The sequence below is a fragment of the Poecilia formosa genome, unplaced genomic scaffold (assembly GCF_000485575.1).
Source record: "Poecilia formosa unplaced genomic scaffold, Poecilia_formosa-5.1.2 Scaffold156, whole genome shotgun sequence".
Taxonomy (NCBI): Eukaryota; Metazoa; Chordata; class Actinopteri; order Cyprinodontiformes; family Poeciliidae; genus Poecilia; species Poecilia formosa.
The window spans coordinates 717,288-744,318 of NW_006800095.1; the positions used below are offsets into that span (position 1 = coordinate 717,288).

The 27,031-nt window shown below is 40.3% G+C and overlaps 1 protein-coding gene across 1 annotated transcript in view; it reads right to left on the reverse strand.

The window, feature by feature from the left end:
- The window catches only part of LOC103146336 (protein tyrosine phosphatase receptor type M), a 205,350-nt gene that overhangs the window by 101,982 nt on the left and 76,337 nt on the right, over window positions 1-27,031 (reverse strand). The window contains exons 7-9 of the mRNA XM_016677466.1: window positions 19,505-19,798; window positions 2,630-2,938; window positions 259-368 (exon numbers count right to left, since the gene is read on the reverse strand). Coding sequence (XP_016532952.1) covers window positions 259-368; window positions 2,630-2,938; window positions 19,505-19,798 — 713 coding nt within the window. The remainder of the gene's footprint in view (window positions 1-258; window positions 369-2,629; window positions 2,939-19,504; window positions 19,799-27,031) is intronic.

Here is a 27,031-nt window from a genome sequence, read left to right on the forward strand (position 1 = left end):
TCCACTAAGCACCACTAGCAGTCTGGGATAAATCAATTCATAAATATTTATATTTCTAACTAAAACCTCCCTAAAAAGACTCCTGCTCATTTATTTTAGCAATCAACTTATTTAGCTGGTGCCAATTTACAAAGTTAAAATTCAAACGGTGGATTCCAGAATTCTCCAGGAGGCGCTGTAATAAAAACTAAAGCTTTTCTTAGCGGTTTAGCACATGATAAAGTCAGAGTTCGCATTGCGTCATCGGTGCTTTCGTACCTCAAACTGTGTGATGATTCCGTACGTCTGCGCTGGTTCCCTCCACTTCAGGATGATCTTCTCCTCGTAGGGACTCCCCTGGATGGAGTCCAGAGGAACAGCTCCTGGCACTGCGGCGGAAAACACACAGACATGTTTTGTTTTATTTACAAAACTGGAGGTAAAAATGACATTTTCAAGGTAGAAAATACTTAAGTTGGGTTAAATTTAAGATTTCTGTCTTTAGTTTGTCTACATTGTAAGTAGAATAACTTTATATAGCTTTTCTCCTGCCACTGATGTCAATCTGTCAATACAAATTCTCCTATAAATTCATCAGCCTTCTTTGCTGTTGACGATACTGGAATCAGAAATCCACCAATGAAGTATCCAGAAGTCGGAACTGGCCAGTTTTCCCTTCTCATTAGCATTTCTCTATAAATTTACTGCATGGAAAACGAATACCTCCCAGCCAATTTTAGTCCATAAATGCATCAGTTAAGAGAATCTACTTTGATTAATCTTTCTTGAGTTTATTCACATCCGACTAAGTTGTGGGGAAAATTGCTTACTGGACGAAAGCGTCACAGAACGTGCAGAACATTTTTCCTCTGTTAGTTTCTAGATTCCAGTCCTCCCAAGAAAAAAAACCCCAAAACACAACAGCAACAACAAAACACCCTATCTGAATCGGTTAAAATCAGAAATGGCAGGTCAGACGTGAGAGAGAAAACGTAGAACAGGTACAGTAAGGTAAAGTCTGATGGGCTCATTTGAAGTAAACAGGGGTATACCTGGATGCCAGAGAAAAGAGAGAGAATCTTAAATATTCACCTGGGTTTATTTTTATTGAAACAATGTGTCAGACATCTGCCTCTTTAACCCCTCGTGTGAATAGCTTTCATTCTGGAAGTGGGACAGAATGATGAGGAGACATTTTATTTTATTTCATTTTTCTCCAGGATGTATCTTGAAGAACTCAACAACCACTACACCCTGTCTGTTCGCTCTTTCCCACGGGGTCCCAAGCAGACAGGCACCCAGAGCAGTCAGATAGCAAGAAACAGTTGCCACTTTTAAGTTTCCAAGCAGAGATATCTGAGCCAGACAAGACTCTCTTCTCGTCATCTGAGCTTGTTTGTTAGCTATCAGGCGGCCAGCGTTCCTTGAGACTTCAGTTCATTTCCTGTGTCTGCTGAGGCAACACAGAACCTCTTTCATCTTTGAAGGAGGCGCAGCAGCAACACAACACGCTAGAGTCAAACTGTGGAAAAAAATAAGTTTAAATCATCTCAACAACCCAAACTGTGCAGACGGCTGTTTACTGTGCGGCAATTATTTATTCCAGCTCGTTAAAAAAATTTGTAGGCACGCGTTTAATGGAAATGGTGAATAATACGGGGGAATTGTTTGTGTAAGTTTGGTGAAAATTTCTTAACTTTAATGGCGTGAAACTAGCAACACTAAAACTAAAACTTACAATTTTGGGTATCATAATTTATAGGCTGTAAAGAATAAATGCGGCATATTCATTCACAAGAACATCTGGATATAATATAATTGTCAACAAATAACAATAAAAATCCATAACCATCGTCTTTGTAGCTGCATAATGCCGTTGCATTAATACAGCAACCTGGAATGAAACAAACGACTCTGTTATTCCTTATGACTTTAAGCAAAGTAATACCTTATTATGTGTCTGTTGTGTATAATAGGAGTGGGATTATAATAAAACAATAATCTTGAGGAAAAGTAGAGCAATTCCAGAATAATGTGTAATATGGTTTAATTGGTCTCGAAGTGGATCAATTACTCTTACTGCTGCCGTAAGACTATAAGTCATCTGTTATATTTACTTATTAATATGATTTTGAATACTTTGGCGGTGTTATTTTAGCAGACTTGACCTGTCACCCCTCAGGCTACATGTTCGGTTAGCTAGCCTGCAGCTGGCTGCTTTAAAGACATGCTATCCACGGCCACCCAACTGTATTTTTAAATCAGTGCTGGAAAATCAAAGTGGCTTCTCAAACATAAGAAAGTTATGAAGAAACAGCCATTTACAACCTTGGTTTAGCTGGATGATGATTTTAATAGAGACATTTTTCATGTTAAAATGGTTGCACCCTCTCATAATTTAGCAAAAAATATATTCATAGCTATCAGTTTATGAAAAAGTATTGAACAGAGATTTATTAAGCATTGTTCATGTGTGCATAATGATGAAAATAAAAAAAAGAGAATGAGAAACACCTTTATTTCTAAAAATAACTGTCTCAACAGAGGGAATACTGTTATACAGACCTTCATATTTTAGCTACCACTAGAGGTGCTGCTACCATATGAGTAGTAGCGTACTGTTGTATGCAGATGATTTGGTTTCACTTACCATCTTCATCGGTCTGAACCTCCAGCTCGGTGCTCTCCTTCACCCCCTCTGGGTTGTGCAGCACCAGCTTGACGCTGAGGTTGGTGAAGGGCGTCAGGTTGTGGATGGTGTGCTGCGGGTCACGGCTCTGGGCTTCGTAGCACACCTCCTCCCTGGTCTCCTCCTTGCCGGCCACTCTGGAGCGGTACTGGACGGTCAGGTTGTAGCTGTGGCAGCGGGTCACGTTGTAGCCCAGCGGTTCCCAGCGGATGGTCACCTGTCTGGACTGGATGTCCACAACCTCCAGGCGCCGCGGGCCGTGCATGGGTTCTGGGGAAAGGTGAGAAAGAAAGGAGTGTGAGGATGTACCATGATGATGAGGATGTATCTGAGGGATAAAGCAGGAATAAGATATTAAACAAGAGAAAAGCTTTTATTCATATTAAACATTCTATATTTCATCTGTTTGCGATTCAAATCCTCCTGCAACGTTATTTACTTTCAAAGCCGCTGCATTTCTGAGAAGCCTGAGCATTGCCAAATCCCATCACCGTTGCTAACTTGGTCTCACAGAAGCGCCACTCACCAAGACGCCACAGATCTGTTGGTGGAAACCCCCAGCAGGAGGTGTATCATCCCTTCAGAGTCTGCTGGCTGCCCGCTCCTTTTGCCTTTTCCATTCTATTTTCCATCTGGCCCAGTGGCGATCAGCTATTAGCACCACACTGATACAGAGTCAGCCAGCCTGTCAGTCCAGGCAGGAGACAACACCCGCTGCCATCCTATCACCTCTAATCACATACGCTCCGTGTCTCCTTGCCTTTTCTCTATGGCTTTTCCATTTTCTCTTCCTTCCTTCCTTCGTTCTCCTTTCTTTCCATTCTGTGTTCAGTTATCTTCTCATCCTTCCCCCTTCACCTCTCCCACTCGTCTTTCCTACGGGAGGGAGAGCAGTCCAGGCACGAGGTAATGGGATCAATTTCCATTCCAGGTTAAATTTGCAGTCCATTTCTCTGGAACTTAACACTTTACCACCTATTAGGAAGAGCCAGGGCTCAATTTCCCCGTTTCCCCCTGGAGACACAGTCCAGCGATTCAGAGGCACCCACGGCAGCCATGTTTAACATTCTGGATGTGAGTTTTGAGGATTGGGGAAGGATGCTAGACCGGTCTCGAGCTCCAGCCTGCTCCTCGTCTCTACAGGGGCTTTAAATGCGAGCAGTAATCTGCAAACAAGACAGACAGCTTCATCGGTTCCTGCGAAAGGCTTCATTTTCTGAAAGCACCTGTATCAACTGAGAGCCCAGTTGAGGAAAAGTCCCGACGAACGAAGCCTTTCAACTGCAAGTGCAAGTGGGAAAGACGAGAGCTCCTCATTGAATTAAAGATCGAACACTTGTAGATTTCACAAGGATAAGACGTGATATCTCTTGTGCTTTCATAGAGCGGATGAAATTAGAGGAGGAGGAAACGCTGTTAAAGACAGATCGGGAAGAAATGTGAACACGCAGCGTTATAGAGAATGGAGCACACGGTGAGGAGGTAGATGAAAAGCATCCCTCCCAAAGCAACACCACAAGAAACGCTCATATAGATCAGCAAAAAGCGCAACAAAAGGGAATTTCTACTTTAGAGTTTTATCTATGGATAAAATGTTGACATCAAGTTCCAATTAATAATCAAGTTGTAAATCTGAACTTTAGTTGTGGCATTTAAAGCAGTTTTTATAAGCATTAAACGTCTGCAAATGTTGTCACATCACCACAAACTTCAATGCATCTCATAGGGATTTTATGTAAAAGACCAACACTGACCAGTGCATAACTGTAAAGCTGAATGAAAACAGAATGGTGTGAGGATGTAACCAGCCCTTTTAAATCTAATGTACAAACCAGAAGAACCAAGTGCCTCCAGAAATAGAAAAGCTGTACATAAATCCAGCTGTTCTGTAAAGTCCTCAGAAGAAATAAAGATGTGAAAAAGTGAAAAGCAGGGTTAGGTTATGAACCAAAACCCCAAACTTTGAACAGCTCACATGTCCAATGCGTTTTCTGGAAATGGAAATAAATCTGTATGTCAAAATGCATGACTCCAAGAAAATATTTAATTGCTTAATTTTAACCATTTTATAATGTCCCAACAACTTCTGGCTCTTTAAGCATCTTGTTCACTGCAGAAATACATGTGGTGTGGGAAGTAAGTTAATGCCAAATACCAAATGTATTTCTATGAAAAGCATAAAATATTATATTCTAACAAATACTTTATCAAAGCAGTAATTAGTAATTGCCATACTGTGATTTTGAAACGGCAATTGTGATTCAATTCACTGAACAATTTTACTTTAAAGCTTGTCCGGCTAAATTGAGTAAAAATCGGAGAGGCAATCGAGAGGTGATGCATGGTGGTGGTAGAATCATGGTGTGGGAATGCCTTTCTGCAGCAAGTGCAGTTAAACTGGTCTGAGTCCATGGGAAGAAGGGTGAACCCAAATAAATACAGGGCAGTTTTGGAACAAAACTTGTTAGAGTTTGGTCAAGGCTTGAGATTTGGATGGGTTGCCTTTCAGTAAGAAAACAAACAAACATGCAGCGAAAATGATGTAGGAATGGCTTAGAGCACACATTTTGAAGAGCTAGAATGGCCTGGCCAAGTTGCAGACCTGAATCCTATCGAGAACCAGATGTGGTGAGACCTGAGAATTGATGCTCAGAGATGCTCTCAATTCAATCTAACTGCTGGAGCCATTTTCCAAAGAGGGATTGGCAAAAAAGATGTACAAAGCTGGTCAGTCACAAATCGTAAACTGTGCCAATGAATGCAATCATTCCCATTTAATCATACTTCAATATGAAGAGATATTGCCATAAAACTGGCAATAAGCAAACAGGCCTCTTTGAGTTGATTGCAATGCTGGGCAAAGCCAGGCAGAAAATAGAAGTTTAAACCCTTTTATTTGTGGAACTATCTGTTGGCTGCACCCAGTAGGCAACGGTTACACTAAAAGCACAGAGAATTGCAGAGTGGCCAAGCTCAGAAATCAAATTAAACCAGATGCTCTCAAAGTGACAAACGCGCCAAAGTGTGAACCTCAAGCAGACGTGCACAAGCGGCTGACTGGGAGAGTCCAATCCTGGAGCGTTCAGGAAGAATGTCACACTTCCATCATCGTGGAACATCCACAGATTTTGTCCACTGAACTGCAATTCTGGCCCATGGAGAGATGCCAGAATGGAAAGCACTTCTGCAAAATACAATCATGGAGGGAGCTAGTGCTTGTCAAACAAAGAATAAGAAGAATGACATTATATAAATTTGAATTTTTATTAGTTTCTGGAACATTAGGTATTTCCTCTCATCCTTACATGCACAAGTGAAGCAGGTCCTGAAAGTATAACTGCCCATTCTTCAAGCTACTTTTATGATTATTCTACAGTCTTTATCTGGAGTTTTTGTGGAGAAAAGGCTAATTGTTGATTGCCCTTGTGGCCCCCTGTAGTGCAAATGCCAGCTGTCTGAGGGAGGCAGTAAAAATGTGAGGATCTGCACCGGGTGCCCAAACACAACGTGCAACTCGTGACTCAGAATGACATCATCTGTTTGCATGAACAACAAGGTGCCCCGGCTGCTTCGGAGAACGGTCATGGTTAAATAAAAAAATAAAAAAAGTGGGAAAAATTACTCCCCTCCCCTTCTTTCTGCCCTCCTTAATCTGAAATGAATGTGTCACTCTAAAGTGGCTCGCATCCTTTTAAAATCCCTTTTGTGCAAAAACGCAGCTATTTTCTAATAGGCCCATAACCCCGTGAATGACAACTGATGAGATGAGCCTATTACCCCGGACCACTGTGACTGCTAGTTTAGTTTTATTAACTGAGCAGTAAGAGGCTTTAGTAAGGGAAAATCGAAGACAGAAATCACAACAGAGAATAACAGAACCATCACTGAAAACCCACACCAGATTTTTTATTTTATTTTTCTCAAGATATCACTCACTGAAGGCGACACTGGGGTGAAAGTACTGAAAATATGACTCTAATATCTCCCCAGTATGGCAGATATTTCCAGTGGAATAGACTTATAATAATGACTGTGAAAGCATCCCTCGGAGCAGGAAATTACTGGGGTCTATCTTACGCCGGAGCGCCGGCGAGAGCCAGATTGGTATTCCAAGCGGCGGTCAAATTATCACCTGGCCCACACTTGCAGATGTAATTGAATAATTTGAATATGACATTTACATTGGACTATTAGTGATTTTTTTTTCTTCCATTCGTCATTACAGTGTGACATTTAAAAAATGTTTCTAGAAATTATCAGCATGTTATTGTCCGCTGCTAATTCGATTGTTCCCCCGCTTACATGCATGCACCAGCAGCGGAGATGATGTGGTTTCATAAAATATGAAACAAAAACAACAAATAACCGCGTGTTGCAATCGCCTGTCCTAGTAGGGGCTTCAAATGGGGCACTTAGCCCCTGGGTAGAGCAAGACATTAGTCCTGGATGAAAGGAAACAAATTGGGCATGTCTGGAGCACAGCCACTTTACTGCCAGACAAGTGTGTGTGTATAAGGGGAGCAATGTGTGTTTTCCCAGTGTGTTTACAGCCTTATAGGAGTGAAAGAGTTTCCATATGTGTGCTTAGCAGCGCACGTCTGGTTTCCTCAGCATCTTTCCAGCCGTACATTTGGAGGAGAGAATCACTTATCAGATCTTCCTCAGGCGTTGCTGCGTGCGAGTCGTTTGGAAAGTCAGGATCTTTATCAGATCTGCATCGATTGGGAGCAGAAAAGCCTGGCGCTGGCGTGGGCTTCCATTCCCCGGCTCAGGAAACAGACCCGGGAGGAGGGGAAGAAAAGACGACAATGATTAGAAACCCCAAGCAAGTCAATGCGACTCCAGAGCCTAGTTGCCATCTCATCAAGATGAAATGGTGCTCAGGTTGAGGAGGAGGAGGAGGAGGAGGAGGGAGTGCTTGTTATTTGAAGAAAAAAAAAAGAAAAAAGAGAAATGCTTTTACTTTCACAGGATGGTACTTAGATGGTCAGATTGCTTACACAGAGATGTCAGCTGAGGGTCTTACTCACACGCTCAGCTGTTGAAGATGGACCAGAAACAATACAGATGATATTAGAGATTAAAATTTAGTTTGAAAACTGTTTTTATGTTAAGTGTCACAGTTTGAGCAGCGCCGTCCCTGATTGCCTTCACCTTTCTCTCTTTGCTTTGCGTTTCTGTTTGAGCTGGGCGGGCTTGGCAGGCCAGCACATTTGTTTGCCTCTTCCTATTACATCTAAAGTGATGTTGCTGTGGACAACTGAGGTAATGACATGGGTTTCACACTTAGGAAATCATTTTCATATCCCAGAAAAGCGGCCAATAATGATAGCTCTTGATAACTGACAATCAAAGCTCCATCAGCCTCCTAGAGTGCTTGTCTATGCAATCCTCTGGAGGCGAAGAACGAAGAGGGACAGGACTGACATAGAAGTGGTTGGGTGTGTGAAATAGAGAGAGTCAGTGGTTTCATTTCCCATTGATGAAAATTTTTTGAAGCGATGATTTGAAAAGTGGAAAGTGAAAGAAATGTGAATGCAACACTTTTCCCCGAGGTGATCACTAAAACGAAGCTGTGCGCTGCTGTCAAAGACAGAACTACAGGCTATGCCGCTTTTAGTTTTCATTCCTAAAAAATGTCTTTAACATGATGCATATTGGTAAATTCATGGCTCCGATTTAGAGATTTCTACATTTTACTGAACATAGCAGTCTGAGTCGGTATTTCCATTAAAATTGCATGCATGCATTTATATAGAAATGCTTTGCAGACTTTTTTCCACCAGGAAATCAGGAGACGCTGTAACTCAATTCCATTGATTGTTTTGTAAAGTGCATTGAGATGGCATTTGTCGTGAATTGGCGCTAAAATAATAAACTGTTGAATAAAAGAGTCAGTGGTAAAGATAAGTTTTATACTTTTATGTACTTTTAATGGACTTTTAATGCAAGCTTTGGTACAACTTTGAATTAAAAGTGTCATTATTTACTGAATGACACTTAATGAGAAAACTCATAAACATTCACAGACTCCATGTTCATGTCGGCACTACCTGCCTTACAGTGTCATGTCAGCCTTATGCACACCTTTTCAAATAAAATATTACCCTAAATTCACCTGTTTTTAAAGCTAGTTTGTAATAAGTTATTTAAAACTGAAAAATTCTAACATTTTAGAGATTTTTATCAAACAGTTTTCTACTCTGTTATTGTGCTGCTTCCAACTGGAAATTCTTGGTTGGGCCCTAAATTTGATCCTTAGATGCCTTTCGCCGAATCAGCTTCATTTCCAGTCAATGCTGATCAAGTCCTTGAGACAGAAAAATATCCCTCAAGCCTTTGTAAACATTTTTAAAGTGACTGAGAAAATACACAAAAGAGTGACAAAAGTCAGAAGATTTAAAGCTCAGACAGATAAAGCTAATATTTCAGCTGTCTTCTCATGTATCGAATCAAACGAGGCCTGGGGGTTAAAGCATGAACACGTCATAAAGGACGACCTTAAAAGTCAATGTGCAGGACCTCATGTGCTCCAGCATTTACCTCTGCACCTATAATAAAGTCAGAGACAAATGCCTACACTTGTGACACACATACACCTTGGAGGCGTGGATAATCACAAGGATTTATTGAATGGTGGAGGTTGCTCCTCACTCCATCCAGTCCTTTCTTTATAGGCCTCGTGATGAATGAGGCTGCCGGGATGGGTGAGGATAAGGGGCAGAGGGGCCAGCAGAGCCCTGGATCAAATTGAAACCACAGAATGAGCGCTGGCACTGGACCTGGCTCGGCTGCCACCGCGTCTGATGAACCCCCCGAAGCTGGAGGAGGTGGAGATGAATGGCTGAATGTCTTCCTCCTCACAGTGCTGAATAGAAATGGAGGGTTAAAGTGTGTGAGAGAAAACCAGCTAAGGTGATGCATGAAGATATCCTTGAGTCATTCTACATCAGTGCTTAGAAAAGTCCCAATGCAACTAATTTGACAATTTTTCTACATTATTTTTCGCCATATTTGTCACATCAGAAGGCCATATGAGGCCAGAATATAGGATAGAGAAGCCGCTATGCGTTTTAGCAGCAAGATTACAAAACTACGCCAAAACACACAATTTTACCAAGTATTTTTTGAGCTAGTTTCTACTGCAAATATCTTGAATGAGACAAAACTAATGCACTAATAATTTCAATAGATTTTTGGATGGGGACCTGGCATCACCTACAGCCCTTTCCTAAGTTACTCTCACTCGGACAAATTTGAGTTGGGATGGATGTTATGTTGGCAATGAAATACTAGTTAAAATTATTGAGAGTATCATTCATTCGGTTGTATGCAATATAAGATATTTGCTGCAGTGTGCAGCTGTTAAACACACCATGTAATATTGGTTGAGTTTTCAATAGCAGCCTAGGTTATTTATGCAATAAAAGGCTTGTTGTATTGAATGGTTAAAAATTTCTATTTCAAACCCTCTGTCCAGTTATGAGGACACAAATAAACCTACCAGGTGTCTTTAAAGGGGAATTGAGAGTATGGATTCTCTGAACAAAGGGAAAGAATTGAACAGCCAGTTGAAGGGAAGGGAAGAGTGGAGGACCTGGTGAAATCAATCGTCCATTTGGCTTCCGCCGACATGCTGTGCGGTAACTGGGGTCAGCGGGACAGGTAGACTGTGCCTCGTTCTGTTTCACAATCTGTCATAAAACGTGGCCACACACCCATCTGTACACGCCGTCCTGGTTTCTTTTTGTTTTGTGTTACGCTTCCTGAGGGAAATGGGCTGTCGTTCTGAGCTTTCAACAGGAAGAGCACAACTCCTCATTTACAGATGGCGACACAATCTCAACAGGAACAGTGGGAGGTTACCAAGGTGATTCTTCAACTTCAGCACGTCGCAGATGGCTCGTGCGCCGTTATCATTTGTCGGCAAAAACCTCTGTGTGTCATACTCAACTTGGGGTGTTACCCACAGTGTAAATCAAAGCAAGGCTCTTGACTTTGTGAAATGGTTGCTGCATTTTCCGAGCCTCCTACTCGGGAGGATATATGAGATCCAAGATCGTGCCATCTAGGTGGGGGGAATAAATCCTACCGTTTCTCCCCACAGTCATGTCCTTTTGTCGAGAAGTAGACAAGGAAATGTTCAAGAGCTGGAGTTATTCAACCAGACTGAATGAGTGCTTGTTGGATGCCTGGGAAAGGGAATTGGACATCTATAATTCAGCAAAAGGATGAAGAAAATCTGTGACAAAAATTACAGCAGATAGGCCATGAATAATTAAACATAGAGAATAGAAATCGCTTAAAGACCTCGAGATGAATTTCAGTTCAAATTTAAAAAACATCTGAAAAAGAGGATGAAGCAAAGCTGCTGTTTATTACCCAAATGAAGCTCAAGGGTTGACATTACAAACAGCCTCAATGATAGTTGCTCATGAGGAGCTAAAAAAGTAGCTGTTGAATAATAAAACAAAAAGTTTATGTGGATGTCACCAGAGCATCACAGGAGTTTATATGTTCTCAAAGTCTCACTTCCTTGTCATTAGGGGAATATATAGATGGAGTGATGGAGGTGAGGAAAATAATTGTAATGAAACCACTATAAATGCAGAGTTTCTCACCATCGCCTTTTCAATTCTTTTCAACAGCAGTTGTTTGAAGCCATGTCCTTGAGAAGAACACAATTTGTCTTTTGCCGAGCCAATATCATAGAGCACAATTCACCATTCTTCTTTGGTCTGGCTGCGATAAAAATACTTTTATTGTGGTCCTCTGTAACCTTCCTGCACTCCACAAACTCAATCTACCTTGTTTTCTCTGACCGACAAAAGAACACAAATTCAATGGGGCTCAAACCAAGGCTTCTCATTCACCTTGCAACAGACAATTTTTAAAACCCCACTGGTCACATGACTAGCAGCTATTGTGAGTGGCAGACCAGTGTTATCTGAGATGGTAAGGTGAAGTGGCTTTTCGCTCATCGCTCAAGGCGAAAACAGTGTTAATGAAGGGAAAACAATTACCTTTCCCTGTACAGCCAGAGAAATATATGCACTCCGTCATCTCATCTACAAATGAGTAACTATCATAAAATTAGATGTCAAGGAAACCAGCACTTCAGATGTGCAAAAGCCTCAAAAGTCAAGATCAACAGTCAACAGAACATCAGTTTGTCATTCCTTACAGAAAACCAAGGTTTTGTTAAACAATGTAGCTCTCTGCTGGGAGATTCTTCTCTCTTGTTTGGAGGTGAGTTGATCTTTCTGATTTGAGGGAAATTAGGACCTTGAACACAAGCTGAGTCAAAATGAACATGCAGACTGGTGTGTGCTATTGTAGATGTTGTGCAGGCTGGTAAACGTAAAGAGTGAGCTGAACTGAGAACAAAAGCTTTCAGGGAAAGACCATCGCCTTGCATTTCTACCTTTACTTGTGGTTGGAAAATTGATTCCAACTCTTCCTGGTACTCAGGAGATTTAATTAAAGAACATGACACCAAGTTTAAAATGTTGTAAGGAGTTTCTTTTTTGCAGTGGATTCAGCGCTTGTAGATCCAAAGTGAGCCTGGATTACACTGGTCAATAGCCAAACAAAGTTTTTTCAACTGTTTTGATGTGCCGAATCCAAAAATCACCTTGGTTTCGCTCAATCAGGTCGACTTTCTGAACTCTGGATGCAACATGAGCATCAAAAAGCATGACTTGTTCTCGCATATGGATCAGTTTCCTGATAATCTGGGATCAATGAAGTGATGAGCAGGAGGAGAGATGAAGACGTAATGTTCAATTTACATGTACTTACCCTTATCAGTGTTTATTATTCCATTTAAGAAATCCACAGTGTATTTAATTAATACACTCTGTTAGAATACAATTTTTATCTCCTAAAACATTTTTTGGATGAGAAATGTTAATGGAAATGAACTGATAATGTCACAAAAATGCAATCCATTCAGTCAGAAGGTCGGTTTTCTCTAAATGAAATTAGAATAAGAACCTGGCCTGATTGAGAAAAATCAGGTCAGGTTGGATTCAGAGGCGCAAAATATTCCAAAAAATATGTTTCTGTAAGCCAGTGTAATAGTCGCTGCTCTTTTTGGTCATAAGACCATCATTATGGTGATTTAGGGCAAGAGTTTTTTAATACATCATTTCGTCAAGAGGCAGATTTAGTTGGTTGTAAAGATGAGCCTCGAAACACAATTATTTATCATCAGGACACATAACAGTAGAATAATAACTTAGGTGGACTGGAAGATCAATGGACCATTTGTGGTTTTTTATTATTATTTTTTTTTACCTTGACTGAAAATTTATAGAAATTATATCTAAGTCCTTGAGCTTTATGGAGCCCATTCTGCGTCAGTGATATCATTGTTATCTTATTCATGAAATAGATTCTCTCTATTATACAGAAACGGTCACCTAATGAAAAGGCTCTACAAAACAAGGTTAGTTGCTCAGGATGAAAACTTAAGGTTCAACTCTGGGTTTTCAGAGTTACCTCTGACTAAGGTGTATGCATCACCATGGTAACTGGCTGGAAACCGCAACCTCATCCAGATCAAGTTAGATATGAGATATCAATGCAGGTGGAATAACTGCCTTTTGACCAATGACTTGGCTTGAAAATAAAATACATAAAAAATAAGAGTTGCTCCATTCAGTTTGACCGGCAGAGCTTCAGGTTAAACTTAACCCCTGAATGTGCCACAAACGACAAATTGTTGAGATGTGAATGAGATGTGAGGTGAACACTTGCAGCTGCTTTATATAACCTGGTGCAGAGCTCTAACTGTTCTCACGTCAAGCCATTAAATCTTCTACGCTTTCAAATGGGTTCTTGACATATTAAGTATATATTGAAAAGAGGTTATTTTTTTCTGTAGACTGCACTTTTAAAAGACCTCTTTGGCAGTCGAACAATGTGAAACAGGAACAGCATCGATGTAAATGAGTCTTTCTGGCAGGCATGAATTTTTAGGGTTTTAAGGTGTGAAATAGAAAGTCTGTTTTATCTTCAGTAGAAAGGTATTTGCTTTTTTACAGTTTCCGTCTGGTTCTGCTTTTTTGGTAGAAATCAAGTTTTTGAAGATATCAAATAAGCTTCAATATCAAACAAAGGTTATCTGAGTAAATAAAAACTGCAGTTTTCAGATGAGGATTTCATGTGTTGGGGTAAAAGGCCATCAAAACCAGGTTGGCCTTATGGGAAACGTAGTTGTCCTCGTTTGCTATCAACCATTTGTCCCACTTTTCTGCTCAGAATTATTTGATTTCAGAAACAGGAAATCAACTAGATATATATACATCTACTCCTTGTTTTTATGGCCTTCAGTGGAGGACTCTAGTCTGCTGTGAATCATTGTCCTGCTTCATTTCCCAAGTTCACTTAAGGCTAACATCACAACTGATGGCCAGAAATTCACCTTTAGGATTTTTTTTACGCAACAGAGAAGAGTGGATGATGCAGTTTAATCAATAACAGTGAAATTGGTGTGAAATTATGTGTTAGTTTTACATTTGGTGTAACAAAACCCTTTATTTAGAATATTTTCCTAAAACTCTTAGGACTTCTTTGACATCTGTGAGACACACATTTGTGTTGTTTTGGGTCAACAGAGGTTTTAAACTTGAAACTCCTTTATGAATGACATTTTTTTTGCATATTTTACACAATGCTAAATCTTCAACCTTGTACTTAACTTATTGCAAAAAAGAGGCCTGCAGATATTTAGCTGTCCTTCTGGGTTCTTTTGTGAAACGTTGACGCAGTCTTGTAGTAATCTTGGGAGGCTGCTGACTTGTGGGAATGTTCCTTTACTCCCACTATGGTTTTGCTGGAGTTCAGAAATTGCTTTATAACATTTTCCAGACTGATGCATGTTGAATACTTTGTCATATTTCTTCAGATTGGGGAATATTTTTCTTTTTGAGATCATTTGCTCTACATTATTTTGCCAAAAATGGACTATTTAAGTGATTTCATGATTCTCCAACAGTGATGAATCTGACAAATTTAACCAAGATTTTCAAAGATGTGGTGAATAATCCAATTTCATTCAGAATTATGAAAGGGATCACTTATTATTTCCGCAAATGGCCAAAGAGGTTTTAAAAATGTTTTCAGTTAATAAATTAAATCATAAATTGAAAACTAGATTTTCCATTTAGTCTAATTTTCTCTACTGCGATGACAAAAAACAAATAAAAATATCAAACAAAAATCTCCAAGCAGGCAAAGTCACATAAATATAACTAGAAGGCATTTAGCTGCACTGCTCATATAATTCTTATTAAACTCCTAACTCATGTAACAACGAGGTTTCAATGTGATTCACATGCTGCATGGGTCAAGGCAGAGGTGATAAAAGTAGTAAAAGATAAAAACCTCCATGAATAATACCGACATGTAGAGGACAAGCTTTTGTTATTTATTCTCTCCAAAATAATCTCACTTGGAAAACTGAGCTTCTTCTGCAATCTTAACGTTGCCAGAAAGAGATTTCATTCTTCTCTGAATCAAAGCAGCCATCACTAATTAACCAGGAAAACAAAATGTAAATAACGAACCTCGGCGCGGGGAAAGAAATTGTGCAGCTCCTCCCCGTTCTCCACTGTCATGCATAAGTGTTTAACAGAGGGATGATCCCTGATTAATGCTGATTCCCCTGTGTTTAATAGCACTCAGTGCAGCAGAGTGGCAAAGTGAAAACAAACAGATGAGACTACTCCCATGAGTTGCCAGGGGCACAGATGGAGAGAACTTATAGATGGAGATGTGCAGTTGGCCGGGGTTGGAGTCTGAGCAGGTGTTTGGACCCAGTATGGACATCGTGCATTGCCATTTTTTAAGCACACGAGTGCCAACGGGAAGGCAGAGGCCAAAGGGTTGAGGATGAGACATAGGACAGACTGCGACAGGCTGTCCTCCTAGCGGTGCAAATGATCGCTCCTGCATCGTAATAAGTTCTGTGTGGAAAACAACAGAGCATGTGCAAACCAGTCACGTTACAGCAACAAACTTCGACGTGTTTCATCGAGATAAACATTATGGATTGCATAATTACGGTAGTGGAAGGTAAATAATAAAAGGTTTGGCTCATTCCCAGTGAAATTCCTCAGGAAATACTTTGTAGAACCACCTTTTACTGAAGATTTATTTTTAGATATTTTCACACATTCTCAATCGGATTTTGGTCAAAACTTTGACTTGACCTTTGGAGCATATAACTATAATTTCAACTAAAGCACTGCATATTTCTGGATGTACATTTAGGATCACTGTACTCTTCAGAGGTGAACTTCAGTTCTTCTGCAGTCCCTATGAGGTTTTGTCTTTCCTCCTTCTTTCCACTAACTCCACCCAGCTTCCCTGTGCCATAAAGTAAAGCATTCCCCGCAGCATGATGGTGCCACCACCACATGCTCTACTTTTGGGGTGATGTTATAACAAGATGATGAGCAATGTTTCCTTTCCCATCATTAGCATTTTTGCAACAACAGAACAGAACATGCTGTTAGCACAACATCATGTTATTTAACAATTTATATGACCAATGTGCAATTAATTGATTAGGTGATAATAGCGCAGCAGCTAATGTGAGCACAAGCTTAAAGTTCGAGTAGATCATGTTTAGCTAGCTGCCTCTGCTAGCCAAATTTTCTATTTGTTGAAAACATATCTTATAAAACCCAGATAAATTACGCTGAAGCCTGTGATTTTAAAGTTACTTTTGCTTCTATCACAGATTGAAAATGGATTTTAAACTGAAGACATGGCACATCTTTCCCCCACACAGATCTCAACTGCAGCTCAGACTTCAGAACCGCGGCTGATTAAGGTATGGCTATCTGTCTTCCCTGTGTGGGTTGGAAATGATCTCTTTATGTGAGATGCTCTCGCAATAATGTTGCTGAAATTCAGAGCGCCATGCTGTGATCCTGGGGCACAACCTGATAAAACTGTGTCTTTCTTCAAGCAACACTTACAGAGTTATCAAGGACTCTCAAATGGTAAACAACTTCACAGTTTCACATGAAAGACGGCTGGGGGTGGAGGCACCCAAAAATCTGCTGCTAGCACAAAAAGAAAAAAAAAAATCATTGGTCAGTGAAGCAGTACATGGTGAAAATGATATGTGCCAGGCTTATACATTTAAATAAGAACAGACAAAAGACATGTAGATAAGCAAAATAAAATGCTGGAATCATTCTGCAAACCCTTGAAAGTCACAAATAACCCCCGAAGCAATCACAGAGCCTTGGATGTAACATTCTTTGTTGCTCACTGCCACAGTAATGGAAGAGCTTCATGGGAAAGAAAACCTTTCAAGGGTACCCCTTTCTTTCCCTCCTGCCTCTGAATAGAGTCGGAGGCGTCCTTGCATTATATATTCCCCATTTTGCAGGAGATTGAATTAAAACATCCTTTGTCATCAGAAACATTGCTCATATTGCGAAGTGACCAAAGCGCCACTGTGAATAATTATGTGGGAGACGGCACTCTAAAGTAGCCACGGATTTTCATTAGACAGCAGCACAGGGAGAGAAAGTGGCAGGGGGGAGCGAGTCGAGTCTCTGGGCCTGTCCGCATCAGCGGTGATGTATCACACAGACCTGGCGAGTCTTAACCGTTCAATTAGGAGCGCCGCTGAGGCCCGGCCTGTCAGAGGCAAAGACCGGTAGAGACCCGGACAAGATCAAGAGCCGCTTCCTCAAACACACTTCAGGAGGCAGCGCCATCAATCTCCCTGACTGTGACCGGCAGGGTGGCAGGGGCAGGACCCCCCGGCGACGCGGCAGCCCAGCTCAGAGGGCGGCGCAGGTAGCTTCATTCTTCGCTATCAACCAAACTAAAAATGTATGAGCTCATGACCTTCACAGTGGGCAGGAGGGTAAGAGGGGAGAACATTCTCCTTCTCATCAGCATTTCTCTGGACACCAAGCAGTATTAGGTGAAGGAAATTGCTGATCCTCCGTTTGTTTTGTCTCACGAGTTGGCATCCGAGTCCGGCAGGGGGATTTAGCTGGTTAATGTTGTGAGAAGGGCAGCTGGTTCAAAACCATCAGACATCTTCGCACATGTTTGAGTTTGACTCCCTGCGGCACAGCAGCAACATAATGATGCAGAATCTGAGTTGCCAATTTGCTTCGTACATGATCAGGATATTGTTCTGTCGCTTCATAAGGATTTCAAACAGCTGATGGGGCTTTGAGGGAAGGAGAACACCCGACTCAGCATTTTGGAATGGAGTTTTGTCATTGGATATGCTTTTTTGAAGGTCTTTTATTCATCTATTTATTTGTTTTATTTCCCTTACTTAACCAGGTAAAACCCCAATGAGATCCAGATCTCATTTTCAAGAAGGACCTGCAATACAATGTAGTGACAAATACAGACTTAACGATACAGAAAATTTACTTTAGCAAATAAATAATAAAAAAAAGGATTAATAAATGTATTTAAGGATTTACCCAAGCCTTTTGCGATTTTCTTGCAGCATTATTTGAAAGAGAACAAAACAAAATACAAATCTGGCCAGAGGAAAGGACATTAAATAAAGAAGAAACTCTGAGATCCATCTCTGTAGGTTGTAAAACAAAAAGGCCAAGCTAAATGAGAAAACATGCAGCATCATCACCTGCTGCAAAAACAAAAATAAACCGAGTTGAATAAGAAGGTTTCACTTTGCTTTACGTCATGCAGAAAATAATTAATGAAATTAAACATCAGATATGCAGCTTTTGTTAATTTCACACTTCCATAACTCAAATATAGTGCAGATATCCAGTGAACATCTATAATGAGTGTCTTCCTCTCTAATTTGAGAGAGTAAAGCACATTACAACACAGGGGCACGTACTAAACTGCACTGAGCCTTGGCTTGTTATGAGTTGCGCCACCTGCAGAACCTTGTAGCTTCTTTGCGTTCATATTGGCATTTCTGAAAAACACCATCAAACATAGATGTCACTCATCAATACTTTTTATAACTGCTGCCTTGGTGAACGCCGCCTGAGGCCAGAGTGATGCAAAAAGAAATTTCCAAGAGGTTGCAAAATTCATCACAGGAAACGGTTGCAGCTGTTAGTTTCAACTTTTATGTTCCTACAATCAAACAGAGACTGGTAAAGAGAAAAATACTTGTTGTGCACGTTAAAAAGCCCGAAGCAAGGTGGTGAGAATATTATAGTTTGGATCTGCATTGATCAGCTTGGGTCTGAAAAACTCACTTTGACTTCTGGGTCCTACAGCTTGTGAAAGTTTGGAGTAATGACTGGCTGTCAATGGACGGTTTCCATCACAACATGGATTCACAATAAATCATTAATCTAGGTGCCAATAAGCAAATCCACCAAGAAATTAGTCCATTGACAATTATATATAAGATAAGATAAGATAAGATAAGATAAGATAAGATAAGATAAGATAAGAGTACTTAATTGAGCCCAGAATTCTATGGAGGAGGATTAGTGTCTAAAATAAAAGTAAATTTTGAGGTCCTTCTTTTTAAAATATAGAAAAATACCTACGTAAAAAAAAAGCCATTATGAATCCAGTTTGCAGTTTTCCAGTAGTTATATGTGAAGCACAGCAAGCATCTGGTCAGACAAGAACAAGATTAAATATTTTTTGCCTACATGCTAAACACTTCGTGTTTATATTTGGTGCATTTAACTTAAGTATCCCTGATTTCCGTTTTTATCTCATAAAAACTCATAGCTCTTATATTTCCAGCTGAGTACAAAAGACCAACATGCATCCTTACACATGTTTTGTATTTTTCACCTAAATCAGCAGTTGTTTATATGTAACTAAGTGTTGGGTTTTCACCTGCACATTTGGTCCTGGCCCTCAGAGGAGGTCCGGGAGCTCCGGTGCCGCCCTCCAGCGGCCTGGTCAGCAGAACGCTGATCTCGTACTCGGTGTCTGGGTCCAGGTGGCCGATCTTGTGCGTGGTCTTGTCTACGGGCTGCAGGTCGTACATGGTTCCCGACACGGTGCGGTACTCCACCTGCCTGTCGATGATCGGACCGTCCCCGTTGATGGAGTTCGCGTTCAGCTGGATCCAAAGGTAGGTGGCTCCAACGGCGGTCAGCTGGGGTGGGGCGATAGGCACCGGAGGCTCTACGGGCAGAGAAAATTTAACCAACGTTAGACTGTCGCAGCTTAGCAGCAGGAAAATGTGCTAATGTAAAACACTAGTTATGTATTTTCTGGTTTTTGTGAACAGCATAGGCATTTGCAGAAAATGCTGGATAAAAACTCGCACGGAAACGAGATGAACAAATTCAATGTCTTCTTTTAAACAACCAGATCGAAATTCAGTTAAAGCTGACAAAGAATATTTTCTATTTTTTCCTCAATAATCAAGGCATTTAACAAACCCAAATCAATATTTTCATCTTTATGAATAGAGCATCTCATCAGCCACAGCAGAGAGTCATTTAATCGCAAACATTTTGAAAGAAATGGCAACTTTAAAAACTAGCGTAAAGCTAGTCAGACCTTGGTGGATTCTGTTCCTACTGAACAATTATTGATTCCAATCAGAACCCTCCTATTCAAAGAGCGCAGGCGGTTGACGCTCGTACGTGCTTCTCCTCCTATCAATTCAGGAGCTGCTTTAACCTCTCGTCTCGCGGCTGTGGGGGAATTTTGAAATTCTGTTTAAATGGACTGATGAGAGCGTGGAAAACACAAATCCACGTGTCTTTTTGACAGAGTGAAAAGTAATTAATTGCTTTTCTGAAGCCTGCATACATGTAGCAAAGGTTAACTTACGATAAGGATTTCTGCTTGCTTTTACCTCTCAAAAGGAAATGCATAACATGTTAATATCTAACAGATTATTATAATACAGGAGAATACAGCTACATGCATTTCTCAGTGCTTACCGAAGTACAGTCGTCCTGAACAAAATAAAATCAGTCTCATCTATTTATCTTTGGAAAAGAAAGTAATTGAATTGCATGCAAGTCACAAAACATAAACCCGATTTTCTTAATAAAAAGATAAAATGTGTTTTCTAGAGGCAGAAAAAGTTAGGACACCTTACCCTCTAATAGCTAGTGTTACCGCATTTTGGGTTAAATCCTCACTCTCAGCTGGCAGATGTTTGAGGGTTTTCCTGTATGCAGCTTTTAGTCACCACATTGCATCTATGCTAAACCTATTTAAAGAAGTTCAAATCAAGTCAGTCACCACAAGCCAACTCTAATGTCTTAGACTTGTTCCCAAAAGACTCCAGGCTTGCCTTTTGGTGACAGGCTGGAGAACCGTCAAAGAGAAATACTAATGTTTCACTTTCAAGTCAAACCAATAGTCTTCTACACTGAGGTAAGTATCCAGTCTTTTGGAAACAGGTGTAACTCATGTCTAAGTCAAATGGTTAATTAATGTTTTTCACCTGAAGTCCAAGCCAGAGACAAACACGTATACTACAAAATCCAGGTCAAATATCAAATAAATCACCCAAAGTTCAAGTTACACTTCAAGTCTTCCATGAGCTGGTCCAAGTCACGTCTTAAAATGTTCACTCTGAAACCAGATATTTACATTTTTTGACAGTAAACAAAAGTGATATTTGTGCATTTATGATGAAAGAGGAATCCCAGGACTGGTTAACCACTTGTTTATGCCCCGTTTATAATTAATTAAACAGGAAGTGCTCTTATTGTGAAAAACCTTAAGTTTATTTCAAAGACTTTGCTAATTCCCATTAATCTCTGTGTTAAAATTGTCTTTTTCCTACATTATAGTGCTCTACAAACAGTCTGGAAGCTTTTCTTCTCTTTCCTGCCCATAGGATTAAAACCCTAATAGGAAACCATGTGCTAAATTTGCATTTAAGACTTATTATAGAGTTTGGTTTAGGAGACATATGTGTGTTGTTATGAAGCCACAGCTGAGATGGGCAACTATGTTATGAGCCATTCATAGTCCAGGCTGAGGACTTAATACATAAAACAGATTTCCACTTAATCATCAGTCTGTGGTTTATATTGTTTTCACATCTTATGCATGAGATAAAAATTGCTGATGAGCCTCCAGTCCTTGACCTCGACTCTCTGTCAAGTCTCGAAGCTTAGGGACGCAGCAGTTTAAAATAAAAAAAACTTTATCTGTCGAATGTTTATGGATGGAAAAGGAAACACGTGGATATGTCTTTGCAGCATTTATTCTTTACATGCCAACTATAGGTCAGTGTCAGACTCAAGTGTTTAAACAATCCACAAACTTTGCTGTGCAAGCTCAAAATACGAAAGACCCTCAAACAAAGGTCTAGAAGTATGCAATTAAAAGAGAAGACTTCTCTGTGGTGGAATATGAGAAGCATTTCCACTATGTCTATTTTACTGTTGTCAAATGAAGGTAATGGTGAAAATAATGGCATACAGGAATCTGTTTACTGGCCCTCTTCACCTCCAGTGTGACTGTTTGGATTGTTGAAAGAAAAACATTCTTTTCGGGAACAGATTCATTGCTTTCTGTAAAAGTTGGAGCTTTCTGACAACCTTGAATGTGACCTTTTCTTTTTTATGTCACCAATATTTGTCTAATCTTGGATAAACCTTGTGCCATTTCTACTTTAATGAGGTTTCTTGAAATGTCAGGCTAATTATTTCTACCTTGGAATAGATATAAAGATTTTAGCATTTCAGTTTTTTCATACACTATAGCCAGGTATGAGGATGTAGCTCGAACATTTACAAGAATGTTAATAAAATCTCCTGAGGGACAATATTAATGCAATAATGGTTCAAGCTTCCTTCATTTTCAATAAAAAGGCATTCGTTGAAGCCCTAGCATCTAGCTCTGTCAAACACTAACAGTTGTGCATCTGGTTGGTAACAACAAAAAGCTCAAAAATAACAGAAACGCTGCATTAGCTGAGGTTTTTGTGTATAGGACGAGAAACCCATAATTTTAGGTCCTTCTTCAGCAGATGGTTGCCTCACATGACCTCTGAGTCGAGACTGGAAACTCCTGCTAATCCGAGCCTTTGGTGTTTCCTGCAATCATCACCTAAAGCGAACCAGCTAATCCCCATGGTCATCTTCTACAGTTACATGCAAGAGCACCGGCCTCCATGTTGGAGCCAGACAGGACAATACAGAGACCTGAGATCACTGGCTAGTTCTGATGGGCTTTCATGGTCTGGTACGTCTTAAAAGGGGTTTAACGAAGTTAGGCAAAAAAAACATTCAGATCAATTTAAGCGACAGAAAACAACGGGTCACACAGAGATCAAGTATAACTTAGAAATATTAGAGCATAATTCAGGGGAAAAATGAAGATGCATCAGGAAAACAACATATTCCTAGATGAAGTAAGCAAGTGCAATGACTCACTTGGCAGATTTTACTGGAACATTTGCCATCATGCTCCTGAAAGCAAAGCATCTTATGATGCAGGAGACCAAATGGCCAAAGTATTTTGCTGCTGACTCAGTCATGACTGGTTTATGCAGAAACTATTGAACTGATTTCTAAGAACTACTGCATCCAGTTCCTCAGAAATCCGCTTGCAGATAAAATTGTCTGACAGGCAAAAACAAAAAAAAACAAAAAATGCATCATCTGGGTGTGGAAATAAAATATGTTTTTAAACTTTTTGCAAAAAAAAAAACAAACACACACTGTTTTTATTTGAATTCAGCGCTTTTAACAGGTTTGCAATTTGCCTTCAGCAGCAAAAAATAATAATGGGGCTTTCATGGTCAAAGCAAAGCTAAATAAAGCCCATATATAGGAGGTTTGTGCACATTAGTGAACAAACACCATGATGAAGATCAAGGATCACAGTTGATAAGCGAAATCAGATTCCAAGCTCAAAAATGAAAACAATATAACTCCCAAAAATGTGGACATTTTTATCCTTTTTTAATAAGAAAGTCACGCAACAGTTTCCATTTGTTTGATCAATACTTTAGAGATCCATTTCTACAAAAGCTAGATTATTTCGTTAATTTTGTTGAAGTCATATGGGCTTAGTATCTTATCGAGTAGATAAAAAACACAGCAAAACACTTCAGACTAGGACAAAAGTTCACATTTAAATAGGACAGTTACCCTAAAGACCCAGACAGAGATACACTGAACAGATATAAACCAAAGCACATCCATGGGTTAGAGTGACCTGGTCCAGTAGCAACCACAAGAAGATATTGATTCACAAAAGCCGCAGCTTCTCACTTGTGATGAAATAATTCCTGTAGGCGCACTAATCCTCTGTTCAGTCATAGCAGAAGCGCCTCAAATAACAGATTACAAGAGTGGAAAGCACTCGAGTTCTGGAAGACTTCATTAGCAACTCGCTTCCTAATGTTCAAGCTTCATGCAGCAGGGCCCCTGAAAGGTCTTCAGAGCCAGCCAGTCGCTCGCTGGAAGTGGTTGACGGTGCACAGGCGACAGCGGCGAACGTGCCCAACGGTCTGAGAGCAGCTGCTGTCATGATTCTGACCAGACGGGCGAACGGCCTGGCGACAGCTGCGTCTTGGCCTTCCACAGCATCTGCCGGCCAGAGCAGATTCTCACGCCCCGACATCAACATGGACCCACAGCTACACCAGGAAAAAGCCCAGCGTCAACTTAAACTAACAATAACTGCCATTGTTTTATTACTACCTATATTTTTAATATTCACCAATTCAGTGTTTTACAAGAGTAACTAGAAAAATATTACTTAATTACATTAACTTGAGTAACTTGTACTTTTCTGAATATTTTTGCTAAGCTGTGCTTTTTACTTTTACGTGAATTATTTTATTGTGAGGTATTTCTACTCTTACTTGAGTAAAACTTATGGATTCTCTACCCACAGTGAGTAACTTCTCTAAGTAAAAAACAAACATGTTTTAACCAAAAATTCACCAGACATAAAAACACAGATCAGATCAGAAGCTGATCTGGTAAAAATATATATTTTGCCTGTTTTATTTATTTATTTATTGTTACTTATATGAATTATTGCTATTTTCATCTTGGAAATACCAAAATTTACACTTAATTTTATATTTTGGTCCATCTGATCTGAATTTTTAAATATGAACTGATTGATAATTTGATCAGTTGCTCAGTACTTGAGTAGACTTTTTACTAAATACTATTTACTCTTGAGTAATTTCTTGGACAGTTACTTTTACTTGAGTATAATTTTTGGGTATTCTGCCCACCTCTGACCATAACACCCCGAGAGTTTATAGCTTAGTATACAGGATTGTGATGCATTATCCTAGCAAAATGTGCATTCACACCGGCCCTGTTTGGTCCACTTTAATCAAGCTCCAGTTCATTTGCCTTGAAAGTCCGGTTTATTTGGAAAGGTGCATCAAACTGATGCAAATAATAAAAAAAAACAAACAAAAAAAAACAAACTCTGGTTCAGATGAAAATCTAGGTCTCAGTATGATTGATGTGAAATCTGGTGGTGGTAGAGATAATCCTACGAAACAGGATTTACAATATAGGTTCGCTGACAACAATCACTCCGGTTGGGTCTTGTGTAAAACCAATGATTAGGTGAAAAAGCATCCTCATGCCTACTGTAAAGTATGGAAGAGGATCTGTAATGCTGTGGGTTGCTTCTCCTCCAAAGGGCCTGAAAACCTACATCCCTCTTTGAAATACAACATTTACAGTTACACACAGTTACAGATTAATAAAATATTAGTTATCAATGGAGATTTTGACTGGCAAATGATCTAAAACATACGCTCGGCTATGCACAGGAAAGCATCACAAAACAAAATCTCATTCACTAAACGTAAATAAATTAAATTTGATCCTGGCCAAAGGTCAAACATCCCCATCTCTGCTCCAATCTTGCGAAATGTTCCAGGAGAAGACAGAATACTGTCTGCTTGCTAAAAGGGAATACTACAAAGTAATAAGAGCAGTGGTGCCAACAGCTTTGATACACACAGAGAAAAAAAACAATTCGTTTTTCATGTGGGATTTATGGATTGTCTGTTATAAGCTGATTAATCAACTAATCATCTGAGAACTGCACATACTTCAAACACTTGAACGTGCAAACCCCCAACCTAAATTTGCTTTCTACTAACTGGAGAGGAATAACAAGAGTTGCCACTCGGCTCTGTTGTTAAATGAGTTAGGATGCACTGTTTATGAATCCGCCTATTTTTGCACGTTGCATGCACTGAGCCTCTCTTGTTAAGATGCAAGAGGTCCTCATTATGTTGCACACTTTCCTAATTGGGACGGTAAAGAATTGATCTGCCACCTGATATAAGAAGAGCTGGTCACAGGAAAATGAAGGGCTAGCCTAACTGAGCTGAGATTTTTTTCTTTTTTTTGGTGGCTATTCTCATTAGTGCCGACACATCTGCAACCTTCACATCCTTGAGCCGCAAAGCGTGGCCCAGAATACAACGCCTGAGCTCAGTAAGGGCTCCAGGTGATTCTAACCAGGGCCGAGAAAAAGAGCCAGCTCCAAGCCGGGGCAGTAATTATCCTCCTTTCAAAACCATGGGCCGCTCTGCAGGAGATCTCATCAAAAACGGAGGCGAACGGGCAAAAAGACGGGCCTGCACCGGGACCGGTCTGCACAGCGCTCTGGAAATGCATGCAGCACGCACGGGCGCATAAATCTGACAGAACGCTGGCATGAAACGCAGACGTGATTATCTGGGATAATCAAGCGTTCAACGTCGTTCTGTTGAAGGAAAAGGTGGCATTTGGCGCCGAGGGGCGGGGATGTGCGACTGCAGCGGGGGTCATAATCCACAGAGTCGCTTCCACGGTCACCCCTCCAAAAACGAGTGTCGGACGCAGGGAAACACACATTTAAGAAGGATTTACAACTCACTGCTGCTTGTTTTATGACTTGTACAATAAGAGGAGATATCAGATTTTATGTCTGACACTTATGAGTGGGAAAATGTCTTTTATCCTCCTGGAATGAGTCAAAGTCACTGAGATGTGAAATTGGCACAGAATTTAAATTTAAATGGGGATGGATTACAAGAATTAACAAGGAGAGGGATTTTTTACATATTTCTGACTCGACAATTTTACAGCTAACAGGTTTGCCTTGTATGTAGCAAGTAATGGATTAAAAGCAGAGATCAGCAAAACCACTGCTGTCTGGTTGGGGGTGTGTAAGTGATTTAGCTGCTGTGTTTATGCACAAGTGTGATTCCGGGAGCCTCCGGTGTGTCAGTAAATTTTCTTTGAGTACGCCACTGAAACCCACTGATACACTCAGGCAAGGAGACTTTATCTTCTTTTTACACTTTCCTGTGTCTGTGCTGGGCCATTCCCGCATGATTGACAGACCTCGATCCTGGACGGGCAGGATTAAACCTATCAATCACTTAAAGCTCAGAGACAAAAA